At 41.9% G+C, this 18,205-nt stretch overlaps 2 protein-coding genes across 8 annotated transcripts in view; one reads left to right on the top strand and one right to left on the bottom strand.

Moving 5' to 3' along the window:
* Positions 1-5,019, top strand: part of E2F5 (E2F transcription factor 5) — a 33,403-nt gene extending 28,384 nt beyond the window's left edge. For 2 of the 6 annotated variants that reach the window (XM_087420379.1, XM_087420378.1), the window contains exon 8: positions 4,920-5,019. In XM_087420379.1, the coding sequence (XP_087276505.1) occupies positions 4,920-5,014 (95 nt within the window). In that variant the 3' untranslated portion in view covers positions 5,015-5,019. Of the gene's footprint in view, positions 1-838; positions 1,595-3,766; positions 4,629-4,919 lie in introns of those variants that run through there. The other 4 variants (XM_087420381.1, XM_087420380.1, XM_087420377.1 and 1 more) reach the window with 2 other exon arrangements.
* RBIS (ribosomal biogenesis factor) lies at positions 1,578-6,913 on the bottom strand. Of its 2 annotated transcripts, none has more exons than XM_087420383.1 (4): positions 6,834-6,913; positions 4,634-4,750; positions 2,001-2,117; positions 1,578-1,707 (listed from the first exon to the last, which is right to left on the bottom strand). In XM_087420383.1, exons 2-4 carry the CDS (start codon positions 4,745-4,747, stop codon positions 1,636-1,638), a joined length of 303 nt encoding a protein of 100 aa, XP_087276509.1. In that variant the 5' UTR covers positions 4,748-4,750; positions 6,834-6,913; the 3' UTR covers positions 1,578-1,635. The 2 variants fall into 2 exon arrangements, with proteins under 2 accessions (XP_087276509.1, XP_087276508.1); XM_087420382.1 differs by lacking the exon at positions 6,834-6,913 and adding an exon at positions 6,501-6,678.
* Between the last annotated feature and the right edge of the window lie 11,292 nt (positions 6,914-18,205).

Below are 18,205 nucleotides of genomic sequence, written 5' to 3'. Positions count from 1 at the left end.
AATGCTTTATAGTAAATCATAGGCATCCTTTAGAATTTTTCTTTGCCTGCATTTTGAGGGAAAAGAATCCATAAGGGGTTACTTACCACCTTCACTGAATAAACTTCTAAACTGTTGGCACACTAGCCTTTCACTCCTTAAGAATTTGGCCAAGAGTAAAATGACATATCTAAGTCAACAGAAAATCTGAAAACCTGTTCTGTGCATATCCCTACCACGGCCAATGTCAAGCTGCCAGTGTGGAGTCACTGAACTATGACCAACATGAGCCGTGTCATCATCTAATTTTAGATAATTCCTAAAAATCAATTAGCTACAATATTGTAATTACTTTAATAATTACTTTATATAGTCTTGAATTCAAAGTCCTGGTTCCTAACAAATAGAGACCTAGGAAGTGGCAGCTGTTAAATTAGTAAATGGTACCGTAACCACTTAGAGATTTACTAAACATATCTGTAGAAGCAGAGAACATCAGCCAATGTAAGTCTAGTACCTACTTCTATTCTCAACGTGGTAGCTTATTTAGCACATAAAATACTTTGACCAATTTTTGAATCGTATATTTTAGTGACAGGTTCAACCAATAAAAATTTTAACCTCTCTTTCTCAAGCTAGTACCTATAGTCAATGTATAGTCTTTAAATGAGAATCTTTCAAAATATACACTAAATACAACTCATTAATTGCATCATTACTTTTTTATATTCATTTAAATTCTTGTATAACATAGGAAACACAATTTAACTTGGATTGCTGTATTTGAGTGTTTTGTGTTGAACATCATTACCCGTTAGTAGAAACCGTCCTTAACATGCAATCCGTGCTTTGCTTGCAGTGTTTCCGCTTCTCCGGCTTTCTCCCACCCCGGCAGACGACTACAACTTTAATTTAGATGATAATGAAGGAGTTTGTGATCTGTTTGATGTCCAGATACTAAATTATTAGATTCCATGGAGACTTGGGACTGTTATCTACCTCTAACTGTAACATTTTAGACTTCTTAATAACCTAAGTATTTAAAGTAATGAATGTAACACCTTTTTAGTTCACTGATGCTGAAGTGTTCTTCCCTAATACTTTCCTTCTTACTTCACAAAACTTCAACCATAAAGACAAAGGGCTCTGCTTCAGGGTAAAAAGTGATTAAGTCTCCACCAACCCCCACCCTCAAGTAATTACATTCTGGAATTTCAACTTTTCTTCCAGTTCTGAATCCTTCTGTTCTTTCCTCCTGGAAGAGGAAAGTTAAAGTAGACTGAAGGTCATCGAAAAACAGAAAAGTTGGCCAAGGGCTCATCACTTGTTGTCTTATATTTTTACTGCCACGAAACTGTCCCATTTCTGTGTCCTCCCATCCAGAATTCACTGCCACTTCTAAAGTGAAGGCTGTAAACTAGGCTATACCCACTGTTTCAGTGAACAGATTTTGTGAAGTGCCTTCTGTTTTAGCACTTTAAGTTGATCACATTTTGTTGACTTCTGACATTCCACTTTCCTAGATTATAGGAAAGATCTGTTTATGTAGTTTAAAATGTGCCAATGCCTGTACATTAACAAGATTTTTAAAAATAAAATTGTATAAAACATTTAATTTATTGGTCTTTTTGGGGAATTGGGTGCATCATCAGTGTATTACAACTGAGCCATTAATCTTGTAGCTTCATCAATATTAACTGGTTCATTTTCATGACACTGCTGAGGAATCTGGAAGGAGAAAAGTATTATATTTAAAAATTTAGATAACAATAGCAAACAAAAATGACATATAATGTATTATCCAATTTAATTTCTTCTAGTTGTACCTTTGGAAGTAGAACAATAAATTCCCATATTTAGACTCAATGTTTCAGAGTCTGAGTATGACTGAATATGCTCTGCATATTTCAGAGCCAAGTATACTGGAGAGCCGAGTACTAAAAATTACATTCAACTTACAGGCTTTGAGAATTGGGAGTTGAATTTATTAGCCATAACAACAGGACATGATTTCCACTCACCAGCTGTTTCTGTAGAGGTTCAAGGGAAAGGCCTTTTGAGAAATGTGCTAGTTCCTTTTGTATATCTATAAAAGCTTTATTCACTCTGTTAACTTTTTCCTCGTTCACAATGTTTATCTTTTAAAAAAGAAAAAGAGCATTAATCCATGATCTTAACCATTAAGGATAAAATATATTCTACCTTAATTTAACCTTTATAAACCTAAAAATCTAAACACTCATCAACCCTTCCAATTTGTGGGGATAATTCACACTAAAATTCTTCTACTCCTATTGGGAAATTTTAGACAAAAGGCTCTGGTTTTTTAAAAAATAAGAGTTACGTAGATATACTTCATCCTTTGACTTTATAGGTAGAAGCAGACCAAAGTCTGTGACCACCGTCTTTCTAGGCTACGGTGTGATCATTTCTCATCTATAAAATGAGGCACCTGGATCAGATGCTCTTAGTGTCTTCCTAACAGTACATCTCTGAACCCCTCCTTGACCTTCTCGCCTTCATGGAAGTCCCCGGCAGTCTCCTGAGGACAGCCACCCCTGCAGCCCTCCTCTCTGGAATCTGAAGGGTGGGGTGGTCTTCTTGTCTGTCGCTGCTGCTCCCAAACCATTTCTCCTTCAGAACTCTCAGCCCCTTTGTACCTCAGGCATCTCATTCTGACAGCCCCTTCCTCATTACTGCCACCTGCCAACACCGCGATTACTTGCTCCTCCTGAGAGATCTCAGACCTTGGCTCACTCACCTCTCTCATGCCTGGTGTCACTGCTTAGTGGCTTCAACAAAAATCTACTCCTTCAGGCCTCATCTCATCTCCAGAGATCCCTTCCACCACCTGCCTCAGCCGTCCACTCCGTGGATTACCACAGGCCGCATCATTACCTGTAACTAACTGCACCACCTGTCCCTCTAGTTCACATGGTTTATGAACAATTCTTAAATCGCACGGAAACCTTTTCCCACCAATTTCACTATTTTTCATTTTCATATCCTCACTTTTTCCTTTAAAAGCCGCACAGATTCCAGGACCAACCACTATTTCATCGATCACTTCTTTACACTCTCTTAACCTTCCTTCTCTTCTCTCCCTTCATCGAACTTGCTTGGCAACCTAGTTAAACTCAACTATCGGCCTTTTCCAAGCCTAAAACTGAAGCTGTAGAAGATCATAACTGGTTGACTGGCTTCACTTTAAATTCATGACCACAAACTTCAGTTTGCCATTTATATAGTGCTTGGCAATCTTACCACCTCCTCCTAGTAAGTTAGGCTACTTTCTGAAAAAACTATTTGATACCTTCTCCAACCAGGCTGCCAACCCACAGATCTCCCTCTCTTAGATCTTTTCCATGAGCATACACACAAAGCTTCTAGTACTTACTATCTAAATGAAATGATCTTCCTCAAATACACCAAGCTCTTCCCTAGCTTGGGGACTGTGCACTTGCTATGCTCTCTGCCTAGAACATGCTGCCCCCAGCACTGCCGGCTCTTTGCATTACTAGCTCTTTATCATTGAGGTCTTGGCTTCATTGTCAACTTCGAAGACAATTCTGTATAAATCTGTCACTCCCAAACTCCCATCATATCACCGCTTTCTTTCCTTTTAGCAAAGTCATAAAACAGCTTGATCAAAAAGCTTAACTCAGCCAGTTCATGAAAACTGAAAGATAAATGTTACATTTCTAGGGATTACTATAATTACTAAGTCCTGGAAAGCTCACTCCACCTACTACTTAAACTTGAAAACATTTTCTTTTTTTTTTGTCAGGAAGATGAGCCCTGAGCTAACATCCATGCCAATCCTCCTCTTGTTGCTGAGGAAGACCGGCCCTGAGCTAACATCTATTGCCCATCCTTCTCCTTTTTTTTCCCCCTTTTTCTCCCCAAAGCCCCAGTACATAGTTGTATGTCGTAGTTGCACATCCTTCTAGTTGCTGTATGTGGGATGCAGCCGCAGCATGGCTGGACAAGTGGTGCATTGGTGCGCGCCTGGGATCCAAACCCGGGCCGCCAGTAGCGGAGCACGCGCACTTAACCACTAAGCCATGGGGCCGGCCCCATTGAAAACATTTTCTTCAAGAATCTACTTAACCTTGGTGAAGAAATTTCTCATTTCCTAAATATTTTGAAATAAAAACAAAAAAGATAAACTCCTTTCTTTTCAAATGTTGCATTTTAAGAAACAAAATATTTTATCTTCATTTTACAGGTTTTTGTTTGAGTTTTAGATATCTTCAGAGAAATACGAATTCTGAGGAGAAAAAGCATGGGTGCTCACTGACACTCTATGTCTTGGCTGTGTTAAGAGGTTCTTGAACATGTCTAAGTTCAGAGAGAAGAACTGTTTCCCACAACATGGTTTTTTATGCCTTCTATGCTCTGACACAGCTATTAAACTGTCAGTTGGAGCCTCACATATCTGCAGTTAAAATGCTTTTTACTTTTCATACGTTTGAATTCGAGAAAGGGAGGTTATAGTTCATTTTTTTTTTTTTTAAACAAATGTTTAGAATCATCTTCCCTTTGTAGGAAAGGCTGAGAACCTGTTTTAAATAACAGCATTCAGTTTTTCAGTGGCTTTACTATTGTGCTTTGCTTGTAAACAATAAAGTCCGAGTACTGAACTCATACTCACCTTCTTAAGGTTAGTGGTAACTGGCTTTGCTTTATTTTTAACCTTAAAGTGTTTTTGGCTGGCTATGTGAAATACATTCCTGGACTTCTGCCCTCTTAGTTTGTTCTTGGCCATTGTCTAGGAATGAAAGAAAAGAAGCTCAATGAAGCTGCCCACATTTATGAACTGTTAGTCAACTTAAGTTTTTAAAGTAAAGGTATCAATTAAATCTAAGAAATTCCATCTTACTTCTGATCATTTTTAACGTTCCTGCATGTATCATTTCCATGTCTTTTGCCTCCACTAGATTTCCTGCTGTTTGATGCACCTCCAGTACCTGGCCCACCGGAGGCACCGCAGTCACTTCTGCTGCTTGCGTTATTAATTAATAAATCAACATAACTGTTTTTTCAGCTCTCTGTAGCATCTGACCATGTTAACCATCACCACCCACCCCTCTGCTAGTTGATACACTGCTGTACCCTTCTGGTTCCTACCATACTCTAGGATGGACTCCTGTCTCCTTCCTTCTTTTTAAGAGAAAAAAAGTGCCCCACTTTCTCTCCTGTGCGCACCTCCTCTAATTCAGTCCTTAATCTTGCACTTCCTACCTCCTCTTCTCCCTTAAATTACTTTCACAACTTCCATACCACCTCCATGTGAATGGCTCGTGCCTGAAAACTTTACATATCCTCTTCCTTCTATAGCCAAACACGCACTAAGCCTGTAAATTCTACCTTAGAAACATCTCAAATCTGTCTTTAAGAAGGCATGTGAGGAACAATTTTTGAAATATTAATAGTTAAGATTTATTGAGGTTTTACTGTGTGTACCATAACTATACTAACATTTTATGTGCTTTAACTAATTTACTTCTCACAACAGCACTTTGTGGGAGGTCTTATTTTATCTTCATTTTACAGATTAAAAAACTCATACAAAGAGAATTTGTCCATTGTCACACTGTTAGTAATCCGGGAATGCCAGGATTCAAAGCCAGGCAGACTAGATCCAGAGCTCACATTATATGATATGGCCTTTCATATATAAATAAAAATGCAATACAAAAACATGATGTAGTACTGCCTGGCTCAGGACCTGGCTACTGTGATAGTCCCTAGGTCTGTTTGGTTAGACCATGGGTTGGGGCAAACTATGCCCATGGACCAAATAAGGTCAGACACCTGTCTTCGTAAATAACGTTTTATTAGAACACAGCTATGTCCATTCAATTATGTATTGTCTACGGGTGCTTTCCTGCCACAATTGTGGCTGTTAGGCCTAAAATATTTACTAACTGGCCCTTTACAGAAAGAGTGCCAAACCCTGGCTAAAGTCATCCGCATTCCAGTCTACCCAGCATAGTGCTGGGTAACGAACCTTCCCAGTGTTGAAAACCTTCCATGGCTCTTCCAGTGCATAAGCAGCAGCGTGCTTTGCCGGGCATACTGCCAGAGCCCTGAATCCGGCATAAACCTGTCAAATGTATCTCCTGCTACCCCTCCACACTCTCAGCCTAGTCGACTAAGGGTTTTCTGAAGATACTTTGTACGTTCTTCCTTTCTTTCCTTTGCTCACATTGTATCTCTTGACCCAAATTTACATCCGCCTTCAGTGTCTAGCCTCAGGAAACCACTTGACCCAGACAGCAACGCTTCTGAACCCAACAGTACTTCTACTTACAAAAATGAACACAGCAGAAAATACACGATTATTACAGAAGTAGAAAATACGCACAATAAATCCCCCCCCAATTAAGTAATCTAAAATCCTTCCAATAGTAACCCAAATCCAATCACTCAGCTGGTGTTCATTAATCAATCACTACGTGCCGGGTGTGGTCAGAACTGACACGCACGCGTGTGAAACACAGACACCAGACACATACGGTGGTGCCGTCACAGGCGGGGACACGGGAGGGCCGCCCGAGCTGGGGACCCGAGCCAGGCCCGTGGAGAAGGTGACGCCCCGGCCGGGGGGACAGGGAATTCTCTGACGACCACGTGGAGACTGCGCTGGCGACAGACAGCGACAACGGGCCCCCTGCCGGGGGCTGAAGGCCCCAGGACCGGGCTCCGGGCCGGGCCAGCATCCCGCGGCCGACGGGCTGCCCCAGGCGGCCGACGGGACCGAGCCCGGGCCGCAGGGCGCGAGCGCGCCAGGCCCGCCGCGCCCCGCACGCTCCCCGCCGGCCTGCGGGAACACCTTACGAACCGCTCACCTGACCGCGACCCCTCGCGCGCCGCTCGGGCTCCAGGCGACGCCGTCCGCACGCGCAGGGCCGGGAAGTTCCGGAAGCGCGCAGCCAGTCCCGAGTCCTCTCGCGGGCCGTAGTCCCGCCCACAGGGCGAGGCCCCGCCCACCGAGCGGAGTCGCATCCATTCAGCCCGGGCCTTACGTGGAGCTAAGCCCCGCCCACTGAGATGAGCCCCGCCCACCGCGCGGAGTCGCATCCATTCAGCTCGGGCCCTAGATGAGATAAGCTCCGCCCACAGAGCGGGGCGGCATTCATTAAGCTCGGACCCTAGGTGGTGATAAGCCCCGCCCCCGAACGTAGCCCCGCCCACAGAGCCAGCCCACAGCAGCAGAGCCGCGCCCCCTAAACACGGCGAGGCCCCGCCCACAGAGCGAAGCCCCACCCACCGCGGGAAGTCCCGCCTCATTGGCATTTTTCACTTTCCCAGGGGCTGCGGGCGTCTGCAGGGCTCCGGCCAGCCAGCGGCTTTCGAGCGGCAGCGCGTCCCGGCATCCCGGGTGGGTGTGGGTGCCGAACCCGAAGTGTCTCGGAGGTCGTAGCACGAGCGCCCGGCCTCCGCCGCTCGCTCCCGGCCTCCGCCGCTCGCTCCCGGCAGGGGGCGCTGCGCACCCGGCGGCGTCCGGGCTCGGGCGGCGGGACAAAGGTCTGTGGCTGGAACGGATCCGGAGCTGTGGTCTCCGAAGGGAGCATCTGCAACGAGCGAGAAGTTGACATGCTTTTCTCTCTGCAGTTGCCTGGCTTCAAAAAGAGAATTTCTGACAGCACGGCACAGGCACCAGAAAATAAAATAAAAAATAAAAAAATGTTGCAAGACAAGCATTAGGGAACTTAGAAAAACTTAGAAGAAACACTTTTGCCTTCCGCTTGTGTGTCTGTGTGTCTATTCCCCAATAAGACGATATGGGTTGAGTTTTCTAGAAAGCTGACTCAGTTCGTCGAAGAGGATTTCTCTATTAAGTAACAGTTTTCACATGTTTTTCTACTTATTTTGTTGAGCCACGTGTTAAACAAAAGTAGAAGTGCTCACATTTGTATATCATTTTCTAAGTTACAAGAGTTTAGCCTACATTGTGCTCTAAGTATCGAAATAAGGTCATAATACCACTCCCCTTTTGCAAGTGAGGATGCTACTAAACCTCAGAGTTGGAGCCATTCGCGGGTATGCACACAACCAGTGATTGACAAAGCCGAACTGGAATCCGCGTGGGCTGGCCCTCGGTGAAGTGCTCCTTCCGCCAAATCAGCCCCCGGCCTGCTTCTAGAAAGATGAGCTGCTTTCACAGTAAATCGTTTTATTATGCTTATGTCCATCAGAAAAAATTAGGGAATATATTAGGGAAAGAGGAATAATTACTTATGTATTTTTACTCAAATTTTGTATTCTTTCTAAAGAGTGACTTTTAAAAGACACTTTGAAATGCTGGTTTAAAATACCCATAATGTGTGGGGACAAACCTAAAACGAAATCAAAGCTACAGAAAACCATTAGGTTCCTTCACAGGGCCGGTTATCCACGAATCCTGAGGCAAATAAGGCAGATATAATTATGGTTCCTCAAACGTAAAGTTACTGGTATAGATGCCGACGTCAAAGAAATAGCTGCAATGGAATGACGTTACAGTGTTGATGAAATCTATGGGCCTAGTTTTTGTTTTGAAATGGTGAGATAGAGATACATACACCAAAGAAATGGCATGTTTATACAGGCAAGAGCAGAGACGTCATGTGAGGTCTGAGTGAGGAGGCAAGGATTTCTGTTTTACCTCTCTACCAACCAACAGTGTGACTGTGGAAAAATTACTTCCTTTCTTTGTGCTGCCCTCTCCCTTTCCCATAGGTAGATGGCCATTCAGAGAATATACCCACTTTAGAGAACATTCTTTATTTGCTCAGCCTCTCTTTCTCGGGAACCACTCTTCTCCCATTAAGTGGTCGTGCTTGGGCTGATAATTACCGTCCTCCTCTAGAGATTTTCCAATCAGAGCTAGTGGAGGACACTGTCTTTTGCATTTAGTGTCTTTGTGATGGGATGATGTGAAATCAAGACATCCCCTCCAGCAACTTGCAGGAAGCCTGTCTGCTGTGGGAGAGAATGAGAGCAACAGGACACAAAAGGAAACAGAACTAAACAGTAGAACACAGGATCCTGACGACATCATTTGAGTCCTTGGATTCAGCCATAGATGGAAGAAAGAGGCATCCCTGGACTTCTCAGTTACCTGGGCTAAAAGATTGGGTTTTCTTTTCTTTTTTTTTTTTGGCTTAAACTATCTTTTTTCTTTTAAATCACTCATAGCTGAAAGAGTCTTAACCCTACTCCTGTCCAACCTACTTCACAGGATTGTTGTGCAGAGTTAATAAAATACAAAATATGAAAGCATAAGGTATTACTAAGACAAAAGAAAGAAGCATGTTAATTTTCTAAAAGCCATTTACCTGTGAACCAAATGAACCATACGTATAGAAAGAATTGTATATAGAGAGAAAGAAAAAAAATCTTCAAGTTTTCTGATCTTTAAAAATACATGCAAATATCATATTTCCAGTTTTTCTAACAGTCTTAAAGATGAATAAAATCAGAAATGGAGAAAACATTTTTCGGAAACCTTAGTTTTCCTGCAGAGTCTCAGCAATGCAGAGTTCTTTATACAGATCTGGTTCTCAAAGTACTGTCCTGGAAGCAATTCAAAAAGTAAACAAAGGTAATTAGAGAGAAGAAGAAAATGAGAGCAAGCATAAATAATTACAAACCATCTATAAAACTCGTAGCCCTCTACCAGAACAAAGCCCGCCTTGTGTAGATGGTACTTCATAATAAACTTGTTTCGTCTGTTCAACCTTGTTCTCCCCACCACTCAGTTTCACTCAATCAAAATAGTCTGAATTCCTAGGCTCTGAGGGAGGTCTAAGGAAGTACATGACCATTTCTTCCTCTTAAAGAGGGCACAGTCACCTGGGAGAGACAGATGTATGCCCTCAAAATGAGTATTCGTGACAGAAAGTAGTAAGGACTATGCTAAATGCACAAAAATGTGCTATTTGTGGAAGGAAATAATTCTGAACGCTGGAAACATTCATGTTCAAGTTCTCATCTGCTTCTCTTAGAGCAGAAATCTACAGACAAACCACAGCTCGAAGGCCAGATGTGGCCTTTAGCTTATTTTTGTACGGCCCATGAGCTAAGAGTGGTTTTACATTTTAAAATGGAGAAAAAAAAATCAAAATAAGAGCAATATGCTGTGCCACGTGAGCATCCTATTCCACTCGTATTTCAGTGTCCGTAGGCACAGTTGCACTGGAACGCAGCCACGCTCACGTGTTTGCATGTCGTCTGTGGCTGTTTCACACTGCAGTGGTGCAGTTGAGTAGTTGCGACAGAGACCACATAGCCTGCAAAGCCTAAGATATTCACTATCTGGCTCTTCACCAATTTTAAAACGTTTAATAACTTGATTAACCCATCTTAGAGTAAGAGCAGAATGGTGGTATAAGTGGCTGAGGTATGAGTGTTTTATCCTCAAAGCAATGGGAGGCTTGAAAGCACAAAGGGCATTTTTCTTCCCGGCATTCTAAGGTAGCTAAACCTTCACATAATGAGTGTGGTTGCCTTGCCGGTGATGGTTATCAATGATTTTCATGTTTCTGGACTGAAAATGGAAGTTCCCAGATACATCAAAGACATTCCTACCTGGATCTTCTTAGGGAAAGGAAAAGGAAACGGCTTAAATTTAGGGGAGAAGCTTCGGGAGACTAAGGAAATGGGTGAGGAGAGGGTGGTTAAGGGTTTTATGCACGTGCTTGAGGCTTAGGTCCCTATGGCACATACCACTACAACGTGAGGAGAAGTAGCATGAGCTCCCTACACCAACAGGTGTCACGGAAAGGATGGAGCTTTCCGCCTTCAAACGAAATCTGCACTGTGATATTGAGCATCCCCGCAGCCACTGTGATGGACTGAAGACTAGAGAAAGTTTCCATCTTCTGGGTACCGAGTAAGCCCCCTGCTTCCCATATACTTGAGACTGAGATGGAATTTTTATGCCAAATTAAACAGTGAAAGTTTGGAGCCAGGTTTATTTTAATTTAAAAATTTAAGTTTTATGATGTTTCTGATATGCTTACACTCGAGCACTTAAGAGTTATGATGTTTCTTACACTCAAGCGTTTTGACAGGCAAAAAAGGAGCTATACGCCTTGTAGGAATAGAGCATGACGTGGGAAAGCCGTAGACCCAGAAATGGGCATGCTGTGCTTGTAGGAGGGGAGCAGTCCAACATGGCTGGAGGAGTGGGGGTGTGGAGATGCCCTTGAAGATGAGGCTGGTAAGATGAGCTAATGAAGGGCCTTGACAACCAGGAGAGGTTCATTTTATTTTAATTTTGAAATAGTTTCAAACTTAAAGAAAAATTACAGAAATAATACAAGCTTTTTTTCTGAACCATTTGACAGTAAGTTACTGACCAGAGGCCCCCTTAACCCTAAATACCCTAGTGTGTTATTTCCTACAAATAAGGATATTCTCCTACTTAACAATACAGCCATCAAAAATCAAGAAATGAATGCTGATACATTACTACTGTGTAATCCACAGTCACCATTCAAACTCCATTGATTATCTCTGTAATGTCTTTTATAGTAAAAGGATCCTATTGCATTTAGTTATCGTGTCTCTCTAGTCAAGTCTTATCTGGAACAGCACCTCAATCTTGTGTTGGCTTTCCTGGATTGATGCTTTTGAAAATAACAGTCCAATTATTTTGTAGAATGTTCTTAATTGGGGTTTTTCTGTTGTTTCCTCATCATTAGATTCAAGACATACTTTTTTTGTGTGGGAGGGCAGAAATACCACAGAAGTGAAGCTGGGATCTCATTGCATCCCATGAGGTGGTGTATGATTTTGATTCGTCCCATTATGGGGGATGTTAACTTTGATCACTTGATTAAGATGATATCTGCCAGGTTTCTCCACTATAAAGTTACTCTCTTTTCCCTTTTAGTCAATAAATATTTTTGAAGAGCTTTTTGGAACTATGTAAATATCCCATTCCTCATCAAAATTTATGGGCTAGTTTTGGTACACGTTGATATTTCTTGGCTGAATTAATTATTACCATGATCATTGCCAAATTGTAATTTTTATATTTCCATCATTCCTTCTGTTGTCATAAGTTGACATTCCATTGTAAGTAAAAACTTTCTCCACTATTGTTTTACTTATTCATTTATCTATTTATATCAGTACGAGCTCATGGGTTGCCATTTTGTTCAATGGATTACATTTTTTTATCATAACTTATTTTGATGTTCACTTTGTCTCAGATTAGGCCAGTGAGTGCTCCTACATATACATGCTTTGACCTGTCCCCATCATTCTTTGACTATCTCCTTACTTTTTGGCACAACGAAGCTTTCCAGGCTCATCTTGGACCTATGCTTCCCAAGTTCTAGAACTGGTTATTCCTCCATGGACCCCTGGCACCTTTTAGTGGCAAATGATAGTTAGAAACCAAGATCTCGGATGTTGATGCTCCCAGGCCTTCTCAGTGGGCAGACCTAGACAATATATGCCTGTACAGTCATGGGCCGCATAATGACATGCCAGTCAAGGATGGACCTCATTTACTTCTGTGGTCCCGTAAGATTAGTACCATATAGCCTAGGTATGTAGTAGGCTACATCACCCAGGTTTGTGTATGTACACTCTATGATGTTCGCACAAGGAAGAAATCACCCAACGACGTTTTTCTCAGATGTATCCCAGTTGTTAAGTGACGTATGACGGTATGTACATACTATTTGTTCGTCTCTCTATCTATCTATATACATTCACACACCTCACCAACTGTATTAATTTTTATATGTACAAACCATGAGTTCATGCCAATATTTCCAATTCCAATTGAATACCATAGGGTTTATTTTCGTTTTCTATCTTTCCATCTTTGTAATTTCCTTCTCCATCAGTGAGAAACCTGGCTCCTGTGATTCTAAAGATATGTACTCTTTTGGTTGATCTTCCTGTTTGTAAACAACCTTCCTTCACGGTTGCCACCTCCCCCACCCCCATCCCACACAGGCGCCCTCCTCACCCCCTCTGGTCCTGCACTATCCATTCTGGCTGCTGCCACCTGCAGATATGGTTTCCTCACCCTACTCAGCCTCTGACCGTCTCTAGGCTGCTGCCATCTCCCCTCCCCTATTAAGACCTAATATCTTTTAAATTGAATCATGAAGGAAAGAAGGAGGGAGAGAGAGAGAACGGAGGAGAAAAAAGATGGGAGGCAAGCAGATAGCAGAGCCTAGGATTTTATTCTGTAGGCAATAAAGGACTCCCCTCCCTTCACACCCCCAACACACACACACATACACACACACACAGGAGTTGCATGGCTTTTTGTAGGAAACTAGTTGACAGCGTGAAAGTAGACTGGAGGAAGGGATGGTTGCAGGCAGGGAGGCAGTGGTCCAGGAAACAAATGCTGAGGCCTAATGAGGAGATGGAGCGCCTGGGATGATGGTGCACCTGCTGTGGCTCCTCTGGGTGTCCAATGCATGAAGGACAGCCAGAAAAATGATACGCATTCTGCATTTATGTATAGTTTCTCTGTGGGCCAAATAAATAGTTAAACTACTCCCCATTGAAATCTGCGCTTCTTGTGAGGAGCCAATTAGATCATGAGAATTTTCTTAAGTGATTATGCAAATAGGGAGTCTTTTTTTCCTTTAACCCCTCAGTGAAAGAATAAGAATAAGAATAAACTAATTATTATGTTTGTCTCTCAGTTAGTCAATGCACTCTTCGGGGGCCGGGTCCATTACTCCATCACCCATGTATTCCCACCCAGGATTCCATATTTCCAGTGCATGGGAGATGTGGCGTACACATTTGCTGAATGAAATAAAATTCCCTGAAGGGTAAAAAGCAGGGAAGGAACTGTAGCCAATACACTAAAAATGACCTTCAAGCTCTATCATCTTTAGTACAACTAAAAAATACCTAGAAGAACACTTCTTTTTATTTATCTTCTTGTAGCACTGTTCTTTGGAAGTGGTAGGTGCTTGACAAATATGTTCTTAATTTAATTAAGCAGATTTTATCCAGAGTAATCTCTTGGCCAAATGCCTAGAAATCCTGAACCTGCACTAATTACAGCCATAAAGGAGAGCTTGCATATGAAATATCTAAAGGTTAAGGACAGTCAAAAATATATCACAAAGGCAATAAAAATATCCAAAGGGCACATGAAGTCCTTTCACATTTTTTATGATGCTTGGTTAAAACACAAGTAATGGTTAAAAATTACAGGAATGGTGAAATATTTAGCAGGTGTATGTTTAAAACTCAGAAAATTGGCAAAGGCAAAGAAGGCAGTGTGCTATTAAGTTACAATTCGACAGTCCACATTTCAACAGTGTTTAAAAGCGAAAAACGAAAGGATGCCATGCTTTGTAATTATCCAGTTTAGTTGATAATGTAAACACTCGAGCTGTCTGAAGCTCAACAATGATTTTGTTTTTCGGTTGAAATTGTTATGTTCCGAGTCTACACAGGCTAAAGTAGACAGTTTTCGACTCCTTTCTTTGTGTTGTTTTATAGCAACCCTGTTGTGCTGAAATCCTACTAAGAATTACGTGGACATCTATATTATGATAAATGCAACCAAAAATACTGAGGACTGTAAGGGAGTTCACAAACATTTGGCTCCTTCAAAACTTTTTTTCATTTTGGATTAGAAAAGTCATGAAGAGTCATTGTAGAAATCTGGGAAATTCAGAAAAGTAAAGCAGAAAATGCACGACCAGCAAGTATTGCGTTCTGATGGAACTCAACATCATCTTTCTTTCATTTGGGTAATTGTAATAGGTTCCTGACTCGTTCCCCAGCTTTAATCTCTACCCAGCCCAGCAGCCAGGGGGATCCTGCTGCAATGTTCATCAGAGCATGTCATTCCTAAGCTCAAACTTAGGAATTTGTTCTGAGTGATTCTCCACATCACTCAGAAGAAAAGCCCAAGAACTTACAATGGCTGCAAAACCCTATGTGCACCCCGCCCCCACTGCTTTCTTACTCTTCTGGAATCAGGCCAGAGTGTTCTTGCTTCTGGACCCTTCTGCCTGGAGCACTCTTCTCCTAAATATCTGTAAGGCTCCTCCCTTACCCCTTTCAGGTCTTCTCGCAAAGGTCGTCTTTTCGGTGAGGGCTTCCATGACTACTGTAAAACTGATCCCCTTCTCTGCTGTCCGTTATCACCATATAGCATACCATATAGTTTACTTATTTTGTTTACTATCTGTCTCCTCCTGCTAGAATGTAAGCTCCATAAAGGCCGAGATGTTTATCTGGTTTTGTTTGCTGCTATACTAGTTTTTTAATGCATAAAAAATCATCCCAAAATTTAGCCACTCAAAACAACAGTCATCACTGATTATCTCATGATTTCAGGGGGTATGGAATTCAGGAGGGGCTTGGCTTGGTGGTTCTGGCTCAGGGTCTTTCTTGAGGTTTCGGTTAGATGTTGGCTGGGGCTGCAGTCATCTGAAGGCTTGACTGGGGCTGGGGGATCTTCTTGCAAAGCAACTCACTCATGTGGCTGCAGTTGGTGCTGGCTGTTGCTGAGTGGCCCTGAATCCTCTCCAGGAGGACCTCTCCACAGGGCTATTAGAGTATGCTCATAACATGGAAGCTGGCTGCTCCCAGACTGATGATCCAAGAGAGCAAGGGAGGAACTGCCATGTCTTTTATGACCTAGACTCAGAAGTCGTGCACTATCGCTTCCACTGTATTTTATTAATAACACATGCCAGTCCTGTTCGGTGAGGAAAGGGACTACACGAGGAGTTGAATACCAGCAGGTGAGGATCATTGAAGACTGTCTCAGAAGCTGGCTAGTGCAGCTGCCGTATCCCCCGTGCCTGAAACAATACCTGGCACATAAAGGAAACCCGATAAGTATTTTTGAACAATGAATAAATTTCACCACTCGGATTCTTAAAAATAAATTTATTTGCAGCCTTTTTTTCCTAAGCAAATATACTGTGTTGTTTATTAAAAATTGGAATTTCTATCTAGATAAAAATTTATAATCTGTAAATATAAACAGATATACTTGTTAATAAGTATATTTAAAAATATGGTATTTGATGTCTTTTTAAAATTACATCTTTCTGATATACAATAAGTTATTTCAATCCTCTTCTTAGCATTAGCATTTTTTATTGTTTTTAGAATTTTTTCTGTTATAAATACATTGTGATGAACATCATTGCACATGAATCTTTGAGGGGATCTCCTAATATTTTCTTGGGGAGCATGCCTAGGAATAAGATGTAATGTTATGAACAATTAAAATACTTGATTTAAATTGTTTGGAAACCAAATTGTTTCCAGAAAGATCATATATCTTACATTTCTACCAACAGTGTATGAGCAAGCTTATTTCATCAAATCCTTATTAATATGGAGTGTTGATACTTTTTAAGAAGCTGAAATTATGATTAGGAAGAAATAGCATAAAGACCTTTTAAAAATTATATATCTTTTGTCTTTTGTTTTATGTTGATAGTATAGTTTTCTTTTTTTTGTCATATTAACTGATTGTTTAGGAGTTAACATAGACAAAATTTAGAGGTGAGGGGAGAAAGAGAAAGGCATCAATATGATTATTAAGTTTCTGACTTGTGCAACTGAGTAGGTGGTGGTACCATTTAATGAGATAGAGAAAACTGAGGGACGGAAATTGGGATGAGGAGGAAATAAATAATTCTGTTTTGGATGCCTTAAGTTGCAGTAATTGGATACAGTTCAGTGATTCTAGAGCTGTGCTGCCCAATATAGTAGCCACTAGCCAGGTATGGCTATCTATCACTTGTAATGGGGCTAGCCTGAATTGAGATATTCTGTAAGAGTACAATATACACCAGATTCAGAAGACTTAGTAAGAAAAAGGAATGTAGAAGATATAATTGTGTCAGTTAAAGTTCAACCAGGAGACAAAAATCATACAACATTTTGAACAGGGAAATTTTACTGTAAACAATTATTAACTGTAACAGGGAATAAGATGCTAAAGAGAAGTCTAAAGGATATCTTTAGGGTTAGGGGAGAGTTTCCAAGGAAGGATAAACTTGGAAACTGGCCTCCTCTACAAGGTTGGGATCCAGATCACTGGAGGTGTGGTTGCAGCCCAGTGGATGGCAGAGATGTTCACTGGGTGGCCCAGGTCAGAGCTGGTCTATAGTTGCCGTGTAAGCAGGAAACATTCCTCCAGCGTCCAGTGGGTAAGGCTGGCATGCAGGTGTGCAGAGGGACTCGGAGCATAAGGAACTGACTCTCTGGAAGGGTCATGCAGAGCCTAGAGTGCAGTGTCTGTGTCAGAAGCACCATGGGAAACACTACCCATGGTGCAGGCCACCTGAGGCTGCTGGGCAGGTGTGCAGAGGCAGTTGGGGCATCTGCTTGCCGGCAAGGTGGCATGAGAGCTGGGGTGGACAGTGTCTGCTTCGGGAGGTACAATGAGATGGTCACTAGGCTGGTCGGGGCTGTGAGCTTGCTGAGGGACTGCACACTGTTGGCGTGAGGCTGGACCAGACTGCCCCTGCATGTCCACTGGCACATATCCCCAATAGTAGCCCTGCAGGAGCAAGAAGGAAACAAAAAATGCAGCACACCAGAACCGGGAAACCAGTCCCCCTCCTGCACTGCCCTCCACTGAAAAAAGGTTGGCATTGTGCTGGCTGCAGAGAAGAAATTCTTAAATCTCCATTATCACAGAGCGGGTAACACATGGTGAGTTTAGGGCTGAGAGAGAATAAATTGATAACTGGCAGACTCATTAATATTTTTTATATTGATTCATGTTGAAATAGTAATATTTTGGATATACTGGGTTAAATAAGATATATTATTAAAACAACTTTCACTTTTTACTTTTTTTCAATGTAACTAGTTGAAAATTAAAGTTATATATATGGCTTGCATTTGTGACTCACATTATGTTTCTCTTGGGTAGTGCTGGACTAGATGTCCAAGCTGGGTAGATTATGTCCACAGAATCTGATGGAAATACCTAAGAAGAGAGTGCAGAGAGGGGAGAGATCCTATAGAAAGCCCCAAACCCCTAAAATTTAAACATTGGTGAGATGGTTCATTTTATGTGTCAATTTGACTGGGCCATGGGATGCTCAGATATTTGGTCAAACATTATCCTGGGTGTTTCTGTAGGGTGTTTTTGAATGAAATTGGCATGTAAATCAGTAGACTGAATGAAGAAGATTGGCCTCCGTAATGTGGGTGGGCCTCATTCAATCAGTTGAAGGCCTGAACAGAATAAACAGGC

The sequence above is a fragment of the Ceratotherium simum genome, chromosome 31 (genome assembly GCF_057802395.1).
Source record: "Ceratotherium simum simum isolate JZ-2026a chromosome 31, ASM5780239v1, whole genome shotgun sequence".
NCBI classification, from domain to species: Eukaryota; Metazoa; Chordata; class Mammalia; order Perissodactyla; family Rhinocerotidae; genus Ceratotherium; species Ceratotherium simum.
The sequence above is the reverse complement of the archived record's forward strand: the minus strand, read 5'-3'. Positions and strand labels throughout refer to the sequence as shown.